The 9,996-nt window shown below is 37.1% G+C and overlaps 1 protein-coding gene across 1 annotated transcript in view; it reads right to left on the bottom strand.

Annotated features, from left to right (window-relative positions):
- Window positions 1–1,631: 1,631 nt before the first annotated feature.
- rps6kb2 (ribosomal protein S6 kinase, 70kDa, polypeptide 2) overlaps window positions 1,632–9,996 on the bottom strand; it is a 12,762-nt gene continuing 4,397 nt past the window's right edge. The window contains exons 9-15 of the mRNA XM_015378310.1: window positions 9,887–9,977; window positions 8,679–8,786; window positions 6,231–6,293; window positions 5,654–5,731; window positions 5,349–5,456; window positions 5,160–5,272; window positions 1,632–1,998 (exon numbers count right to left, since the gene is read on the bottom strand). Coding sequence (XP_015233796.1) covers window positions 1,821–1,998; window positions 5,160–5,272; window positions 5,349–5,456; window positions 5,654–5,731; window positions 6,231–6,293; window positions 8,679–8,786; window positions 9,887–9,977 — 739 coding nt within the window. The 3' untranslated portion in view covers window positions 1,632–1,820. The remainder of the gene's footprint in view (window positions 1,999–5,159; window positions 5,273–5,348; window positions 5,457–5,653; window positions 5,732–6,230; window positions 6,294–8,678; window positions 8,787–9,886; window positions 9,978–9,996) is intronic.

Raw genomic sequence — 9,996 nt, 5'->3', positions numbered from 1 at the left:
GTACCACCATGGACTGAAAGGCCACGCAGGAAGGAAGAAGCCATCACTGTAAAGGCGAAAAACATGTCTGGTAGTTTGGTCAGAATTACCATCGCCACATTTGGCAGAAAAAGGAGGAAAGCTTCCAACCCTGAGAACAGGATCTCCGCTGTAACCCACAGGGGGGCTGCGTTGTGGTTATACGAGTGTCTTACAGGAGGAGGGACTGGTGCGAGGCCCGAAAAACATGGCATCCTGATTAAACGGTTTCTGTAAACACAGAAGCAAAACCTCGAGAAGTCAGAAAGTTCAAGCTTGAACACAGCAGGTGAACAAAGAGCAGAACGTCAGGAGGTACAGGAGGAAATCAACAAATAGAGATGAAAAGGTTTGGTAATGGCAGATCGGAGCCAGTTACACCAGTTCTGTGAGGAATGGATGAAAATGCTGGATGAAGGAAACCCCAAAACATCAGACCCAGTTTAGAAAGATTAGCTGGCAGTTCTGCAAAAATTCTGAGGAAGTCAGTAAAGATCTGAATTTAAACAACAATTTTCTGCGGTTTACTTAACATAAATTGTTTTTGGTTAAAGAGGAAAAAAATACTCTGATTTAATCCGATAGCAGAAAATAAATATTGAACTATTAGTATGTAAACATCCGATTTAAACTATGCTCTACTATTTATTCCATTTACAGACAGCAGCAGAGAAGGATCCAGAGGATCGGATAGGGATGTGATCAGCAACACAGTGACACAAACATCTGTATAAACATGATTATTATCAATAACATCTATGCATCTGCATGTATAACCTGTTCCTTATACGGCTCTGGATGCCTGTATGATGAAGCAGAACAACAGATTAGTTTCTGAGTCCTTCCTGAGTGATTCCTGATTGAGGAAGAACACGATCACATTCCTCCGATCATCACTGTTTTTGCATAAACAGTTTGTTTAAAAAACCAAACAGTTCTATTTCAGAGAGCACCGTGTCTAGAGCAGATCAGGAGGACATGATGGGGTGAGTCCCTTCTGATCCGATCAGGTGATAAATCCTGTGAATAACTTTGGCAGAAGACAAGAAAAGAACATAAAACCTAACATTCAATGATTACCCAATCAGTAGGTTTCTATATACATTCACACAGTCCTAAAAAGTCCATGTCACATTCAATAAACTCAGAATTTCAAAGTCGAAGACGAGGATTCTTTTACTTCCTGTCTCATTAAGGCGGAGCCTGCTCTGATTGGTTGATTGTTCTCCTTTGGAGGCAACAAAAGAACAAAAAACAAAAAAAAGGTGTGTTGGACGATGAGTCGTCAACCAGAAGAGGGTTCCCCATCACGTTACACGCATGCAGAAATAAATGAAACACCAAACAGGAAGAAGGAAAAAGAAGCAGAAATCCTGTTAGAGCTCCTGGAGGCTAAAGGTCGTTTTCATATTTTCTTTAATTAAACATCTGCCCAGATGTTCCACCTCTGGTGGACTCCTTAAATCACTACTTCCTTTCGCTGTAATTAAACACCAGAGCTTCCAGTCAATCCATCACCCCCCCCTCCACCCATCATAAATTCACAGGGAAGCTGCTAAAGGAAAATCAATAGCTCTCTTCCCTTTTTTAATTAAATACGTCCAGACGTTTTGTTTCCTTGTTAACTGGACTTATTGGGAGCCGATCTGCGGATAATTTCCCAGGAGAGGCAGAATTCCTCTGATTATTCCCGCTTTCAGACGCATCTCTGTTGATCCACTTTCCTAACTCCTCCTGCCTGGGCGCTCGCTGGGCAGAAACCGTTTGTAGGAGCAGAAATGAACCTTGGGGAGATTGCTGCTTCATCTCCGATGGTCTTTCTTCTTCTTGTTCCTTGAAGGCGTCTTGATCGGCTGACTGGCTGCTCCGTTTTCCAGCGGGACGCGAGGCGGAGCAGCAGGTGGAGACGTGGGGGAGAAGAGGTCCGGCTCCCCGTCCAGGCTGGACTTAAAGGGTCCGGCAGGAGAAAACTTCAGAGGACTGAGAGAAGAAGAATAAAGGACCATGTATCAAAACGCCCCAGATTGAACTACTAATGTGTTTACTGGTTTTAATGGTTTATAGTTCAGAGAATTATTTTATAAAATCAGATGCATTAAGATGTAAAACTTTAAAAAAAAAAAAACAGAAGGTCTTTTTTTTTCTTCATTTAATTCAGGCAACATCAACTTAGAGAGCAGAGATTTCAGCAGCTAACAGTAAGGCAGTAACATGCTTTAAGGAAACTCCTAAAGCCGGCCCCCTAACCAATGGTTACAGTAACGCTGAATGCATTAATTATGACCATGTAGGGGTCTCCCTTCGATCACATCTAATGCCGTTATCTCTTCTTCTACTATATAATAATGTTTGCCGATAGCAGGAAGGATGGAAAGAAGTGCGTTAAAATCTGCTAATTATAGCTTCTAATAAAGAAATTTGTGTCAGTGAGACAATAGCTTGATCAACATCAAACAATTTGATCAAACATTCTTATAAAACCCTTTAAATGAGCTTAAAACTCAGATTGTTTAGTTCTATTTGAATCTAAATATTTGAATTATAATCTGTCTAGTTACCAATGGCCAAAAAAAACTGTTTAAACCCGGGAACAATTGGCTTTTTCTTTTTAAAACAGTGTCCTGTCTGGCAACAATGTGGCAATAAGAATAATTGTCTTGATGCCAAAAAGAGCCCATCAGATTTTGCTTTCATAAGTGGAGCAGAACGTAGTGTTCCGCTTGATTTATGCATATAAATAGCTTTATTATAATTATGCAGGGAGTTTTACAGATTATATGGACACTGCAATGGTAAAGCAGAACAGAAAAAATGCCAGCGAGGAGTTAGACCAGCTTTTTATGCCAATGGGAAGGAAGCCATATGCCGATTGTTAGCGGGTAGACCCATGATTGAAAAACACGCGTTAGCCCGCTATTTTCAGTGGGAAAGGGGCTTTAGTGAGCCTTTGCTGAAGTTGGCATATGACTGGAATCTACAGAGCTAAATAATTTTATCAGCTAAACCAGCAGTTCCAGATGAGGTTTATAAAGAGCCAAAATACATCATGAAACAAATAAATGTACCATGAAATAAGTAGAGCTTTTTTTTTTTTACATTAAAACAAGATTCAAATGTTAAATATATTATAAATACTTAAATATGCAAGTAAATTATAAAATACACCATTAAATTATTAAATGACTTAAAATATATTTTACAAAGGGGGTTGGGACTTTAACACATTGATATTGATTAAATAATTGTATAGATTTAAATGCATTTTAAAAAACTGGTGTAGCCTTAGTGGTTTATAGGCTTTAAATGCACTAGATGTTGCGTATGGATTAGCAAAAGCTCGCAAAAGTGATTGCTTTATAGTTCTGTTTTAGAAACTAAACTTTACCTTCTGTCTACAGAAAAAGTCAAACTCTTCAAGGCAGCACTGTATGCCTTGTTTCTATAGAGCTTTTATCACATTTAACAGCAGGAGTTGTGCTTTAATGAATGTTAATGTATCGTTAATTACCTCTAGTCATTTTTTTAAAGTGGCATAAAATATGAGCAGCGTTTTAAAAAAGCTGAATGATTATAACTTCCAACCAACCTGGTAATTTAATTTACTTTAATAATCCTGATATTCAAACAATAAATTTCTGTTTTGCTGTCCTCATTTATCACTTATTTAATAAATTAGGGGCAAAGGTGTTTTTAAATCAAAAGGTTGGTGATTAAAATTCGATCCATTGCTGTTAATCACACTCCTGTTTTTTAATGAAGTCCCACTGTTAATTTAAAATGAACTATACATTTAAATAGCTTAAAAATCTAAATCTCTAAATAAAACGTATTGATATTTACATAATATAGAGTGAAGTGGTTATACATACTTTTTTAGGGTCTCCAGTCTGTTGCATCGTTATATTTTATTTCTCGGTAAGCCCTTAACTACATGGTCGACCTGGAAGCTTCAATTTGATTCAAACTTTGGTGTTTATTTGAACTGAAACAGTTTATGAAGTCTGACTTTGACTTCCTGCAGGTTATTAGAGATCATTTCAATGCTTTATTTTGTCCCTTAATGAATGAAACCATGAAAAATGAGACAATGAAACCAGATATCCAGAGATTGATGGTGTTTTTAGGGCTGATGTAAAACTGATTGTTTAGATCAATCTAACGGATCCCAAAATGTGCTGCTGATATTTTTAGCAGTTATTGGAGCCAGTATTGCTTTTTCATCCTCCATCTACATGATTAAAAATGATACAATGATAAAAAAAAAAAAGTTCTAAATTTAAACAAAACCAAAACATTGATCAACAAATGAAGCAATGCAGGAGCTTCATGTGATCTCGGCGCATGGTTGAACACATGGAGGGGTTACTGATACTAACACAAAAACAGTGGCTTATGGGTCCATCTCTAGCAGGAAGACTCAACACTTCCAGATTTCTACCTTTTCTTTAACCAAACTTCTCTAGCTTTAAATTCAGCTTTCAGTCACTTTTTAATAGTTTTAATTTGAATAAAAACTAAACCAGTTTCGATCAGACTGTAACCAAACAGGACTGTGCTGTCAGTATGCAGCAGGAATAAAGTTTAATGAAACGACACAACAGAGGATGGGAAACTGAAGCTCGATGTGCTAAAACATCAGGTACTAATAAAGGGATTGTGGAGTAAAACATGTTGAGGTATGTCTGTTCTTAGCCTCACAGGCTCCAAACGAAGGTCCTGAGAGATAAGAATGAGTCACAAAGCCTCCTTTATGGCATGAAGGGGAGGACTGTGGTTTTGAGACGATCCATCTGACCAGTGAAAGATATATTAACCTAACAGCGAATGGCCCTGATGAACTCAAGTTGTTTTGCTTCAATGTTCAAGTGTGAGAAAGTTAAATGTTCAGTGTGTGTTTGATTGATTTTGTAAGGTATAAATATATGTACTGAGCTTGCATCAGGCATAGAGCCCTATCTCTCCGTCTGAGGACGTTAAATAAATTTGAATCTTATTTCTTGCAAGAAATGCCTCTGTCTCAGCTTCATAACTCCACAGGATCCATCATGGAGGACTGATTATGGACGACCTTCCTATAGAAGCTGCTCAGTTTGTCTTTGACTTTATTGGCGCCTCAGTGCTATTGGGGATCCTTCTGTTACCTGATGGGCGTCCGTGGGCTGCTGTTGTGGCGGCGCATGTGACGCGACCGAGGTTCAAATGAGAACCCCTCTTTGAGGCTCTCCAGGACCGACGGGGCCACGAAGGAGAAACCCTGCAGGAGAACAAAGAGATGAGAAGGTGTAGACGCATGCTAATGATGAGAACATGATGAAGGCAGAGCCGCTCACAGCGAAGGCCAGCTCTGCGCTGTGACTCAGCCTGGTGTCGTCTGGACTGTCCACCGGCGTCTGCCTGGTGAACCTGGTGTCAAACTGGCTCACGTCCTCCTCTGAATGCTGCCAGGAGGGCAACGACAACGCCACACAGCGGAGAGACACACAAGGAAGCCATTAAGAACCAATTACAGTTTTAAAAAGTGAGAAAACATGAGAGAAAATAGGAGCAAGATGTTTGGAAACTGGACAGAACTGGCAGCAGTTTATAACGTGGGAGTAGCGTGCAAACATAATGGCTGCAGAAGAAGAAGCCTCACCAGCTGGGGTTTATATGGCGGCTCCACTCTCTTATTCAGCAACTCCTCCCAGCTGATGTGCCTGAAGAACGGATGTTTCTGCAGAAAAGAGAAAGTCAACAAACTGCAGCACTTCTATCAAACCTTTAAACATTATTTAAAAGCAAAAAACAAAAATCACATTTTTTGCTTTGTTTGCCGTTTTTCACCACAGAGAGAAAAAAAAAACTTGCTGTTATGCAAAAAAAAAAAAAAAAAAAAATCCCATCCAGGAAGCTGTTTCTTTTCACCAACACCAGAGACACTGAGCAGCGTTCAGCAGTTTCACTGACTGCTTCACACAGACAGGTCTCTGATGGAACTTATGGGGTGAATTCTGTTCAATTATTGTTGCAAAGACAAGTTTTTGTAATTTGAAAAAACAAAAAAATTCTAAAATCCAGAAATTAAACAGTTTTTACGTCAAAGTAAACATATTATTCAGGTTTATTAGGTTTTATCTCAGCATTTCTTCTGCACAGGTTGTTATTTAATCATTAATTGGATGTTTTCATGGTTCTATATTGATCACAGCTGGTTTGCAGTAATTGGGATTCACCTGGATATCAGCGGCGTCACCTTTACCAGAACCGATTCTCTGAGACGGATTCTTCTTCAGCAGCTGAAAGATACAAACATGCAGACATTTAATCATCTCCACAGCGGTGTGTTTTTGTTTTGTTGTTGTTTTTTTTTCAACATTTACTTTACCACTGATTTCCATTTAATCCTGCGTTTTCTGTTTTTTCAAGTCTCTACTGTAGCATCAGTTTCTGCCAGCAGGGGGCAGAGTTGTTCTGTTTCACAGAAACTTCTGACAGTGAGACTTCTTAACTTCATTTAAGAACTGATGGCAGCAGGTCATTAAAAAATACAATTAAGTGAAAGATCCTGTCTGTAAACTGAGGAGAGGAACTTTATGACTAACTGGTGGACTCAAGTAGATTTTATCTGTAATGTTCTGCTGAACCAATCCCACCCAGGACGTGTCTGATCAGAGTTTTATAGGTTTCCATTAATTAAATCTATTATAATTTTTTTTAAATGTCATTTTAGTCCTAATGGGTAATTCTCTAGAAGCCTTTTATCAACATAGCACAACAAACCAACAACAAACACAAAAACCTCAAACTGTTTGTTTTTTTTAAACAAACAAATGAAATCATCCCTTTTTTATCCAGTATCATATTTTAATAATAAAAGTTAAATAAAGTTAAGCCTCCCAGGTAATAAATCCTCTCCTGATCCTCGCATCACAATCAAAACTTGTCATCACCTAAAGTTCCAAGTACAGCTTTGCATTTCTGATCTTTGCATTTTGTTTTAATTCATGTTAACTTCAAGCTCATTGCTGCTGCTTCTTTACGTTTACAAGCTCTGAGTTTATTTCCATGCTGCTTTGTGTAAATAAGAACGTTCCTGGAACCACAGAGACCTTTAGACATTTGGAAAGATAAAGTGAATGAAGCTCTGCAGCCATAATAATAATAGTAATAATAATAATAAAAGTGAGGACTGAATGAGGCGTTTTAAACTGTTTACAAGTTCCTGTCTGTACAGCAGAGTATATGTAGATGAAAGGAAAATAAAAGTACATTTCAGTCCCAAGAAAACAGATTAATTTTACTTTTACTAAAAAAAAAAAAAATCTCTAAAGTTTAAAAGTGTAATTTCTGCCAAAAAATGTATTTTAAAATATTATAGGAATTTCCATTAATAAATATACTCTGATATTGTAAAATCAGAAATCTGCAGAGGAAAAAAACACAGAGGTTTACTGTGTGTTAAATCTAATATTTCCCAACACAAAATGCCGGATATGGTTTAAATCTAAGTTGCTTTTATAGCATTTCCTAAAGTGTGTTTACATGCAGGATTTGTTCCCGTGTCTGCCTCAGTAGGACATGGCCTGTTTAGGATCCGCCTGTTTCTGCATTGAGCGGCGGATGCAACCAGGAACCATCTAAACGCATCACTTCAACCTTAGACAATACTTCCTGCATGTTTTGTAGGAAGTTTTGTAAGAAACTGAACGGGCATGCTCAGTGTGAAGGATTGCCTTCGAGTCAAAGAGTCGATGCAATCAACCTGTTTTCCTTAGATAGAAAACTTTGAATCAATCTGACTGTAGGATCTGGTTGAACTGTCTCTATAAAGTGCCTTGAGATGACATATGTTGTGAATTGGAGCTATAGAAATAAACTAAATTGAATTCAAATTTAAATTCAAATTAAAAACTCACATTTCTTTAAAATTCAGTAATTTTTCCTCTTACATTCCATGAACTTTTCTCAAGTAAATTTCTGACTTTATAAAAGGGGCTGGAAATCAATTCAAATTTCAGGAATCAATTCCGTTCAGATTCTCAAGATTTAGAATAGATTCATGATTATTAGTGTAACGGCAAATGAATAAAGTAGTGGAAGCTGGAAGGACTGTGGGAAATTAGTTAAATAAAATAAATCCTGCTTGTACGAACCAATCTTTGTAAAGTAGGGCTGAGTTAAAAGGAAAAATCTGTTTTCTGAATTGATTCTCAAAGTCAGAATATATCTTGGTTAAAATTTGGGCATTTGTTTCCTTTAATCATTGACATTTCTGAGTTTATTTTTGCTAATGTTTTTATTTTAATCTAATGCACAGATATTTTATAATTTTTTGTAGAAATGAACTTCTCTTTCATTTGATGCTAATGCTCTCCTACAAACTGAGGCAAACTCTCCAGCCAAGCCAGGAGAAATCTGTAAATGTTGCCGTTTTCAATCCCCACATGTTGGTGAAAAGTTAACATGCCAGAAAAGTCCAGATTCATTATTTCAGTTCTTGTATTTTATATTTTTATATTTCTATCCTGCCTTCTAGTTTTATCTAAAAAATGTTCTAATTCACAAAGAAATATGCACACAGTTACTGCACTTCCTCCCTGAAGCATCGATCTAGTGGGAAACCAAGCATCCCTGCGTGTTTCTAGTGCAGAAAACTTCCAGCGTGTTTTTTAGTTACAGACCTTCTTGATCAGGTCTCTGGCATCGACCGTCAGATATGGAGGAAGATTCACTTTACACTTCAGGATCTTATCGATCGTCTTCTTCCTGTTTTCAGCCGTGAAAGGAGGCTGGGGTGAGAAGACGGCAAACAAATGGTTAACAACCGTTGCTATGCAACAGAAAACGTCACAGGTAAAAAGATACAGGTTATAAACACAGAAGAGGGAAAGATTGAGAACACTGAATATTTTCTCAATAAATAATTTCAATAAAAAAAAAAAAACTGAACGAATCGCTAGTAAATGTGTGGTAACTTCAATTGCTCACCGAGGCCATCTAGTGGTGAGTTGTATATTTTAAAAAGAAAGATTAGTCGTTTTTATTGGACTTTAATAAAAACATCTAAAGATGTACACTGATAATGGCCCCCTCACTTTAAGAGGTCAACTCAGTAAAACTGATTAAAATTAAATTAAAAGATGTAACAGAGCAATGTGCTTTTTAACCTGGTCGCATTTTAAACACTTTATTAGGAGAAATCTGAGCGGAGAAAAGCTCCTCTCTATGGAGTACATTTTTTTCTATTATTGCCGAAACCAAAAGACACATTTTGAAAATTAAAATCTGATCTGAGGAGCACAGAAGCATTTCTGTTGGTCTGTGCGAACGTTAGAGACAACATTTTTATTGGTTCGGATAATTAATTTGATTGGGCTTGAAAGGAAGAGAATGTCATCTGTGAAACATAGTTTAAAAAAACAAAAATTAATCTAAAAAAGATCATTTTAAGTAATGGAAATTGTATCAAGAAATGTAAACAAGTAAGATATGAAAAATTTTATAATCTTGATAAAGTTCTTCAAAAAACTATTTTTTTCGTTTTCATTAAAACATTCGTCAAAATTTTATTTCAGGATTGTACCCTTTTCAAACCTTATTAAAAAGAAATAAATGTAATATGCATGTGAAAAAGTTACATGCATGAACAATACACAAATAATAAAAATAAAAAAAAATTCATGGACTTTCTAAAATATCTTAAGACAAGGACGAGGGTTTTTTTATTTTTATAATTGATTTCAAAAACTTTCTGGCGTCTTAAACTTGCTTTTTCAAATTCATTTTAATGACCCACTGGAACTCTGTTTAAATTCAGACTAAAGAAATGAGACATAAGTCCCCCAACCCTCCACTAATCAATGTCCTCCCCCTGCGGCCTCCAGCTTACCGATCCAGTCAACATGTCGTGCATCAGAGCCCCGAGGCTCCACCAGTCCACTGCTCTGTTGTGACCTGATCTGTTGAGGATCTCTGGAGCCCTGGAGCAAAGAGACAGAA

Source organism: Cyprinodon variegatus, unplaced genomic scaffold (assembly GCF_000732505.1).
Source record: "Cyprinodon variegatus isolate N-32 unplaced genomic scaffold, C_variegatus-1.0 Scaffold169, whole genome shotgun sequence".
Classification (NCBI taxonomy): Eukaryota; Metazoa; Chordata; class Actinopteri; order Cyprinodontiformes; family Cyprinodontidae; genus Cyprinodon; species Cyprinodon variegatus.
This window is presented reverse-complemented; position numbering and strand designations above follow the sequence as displayed.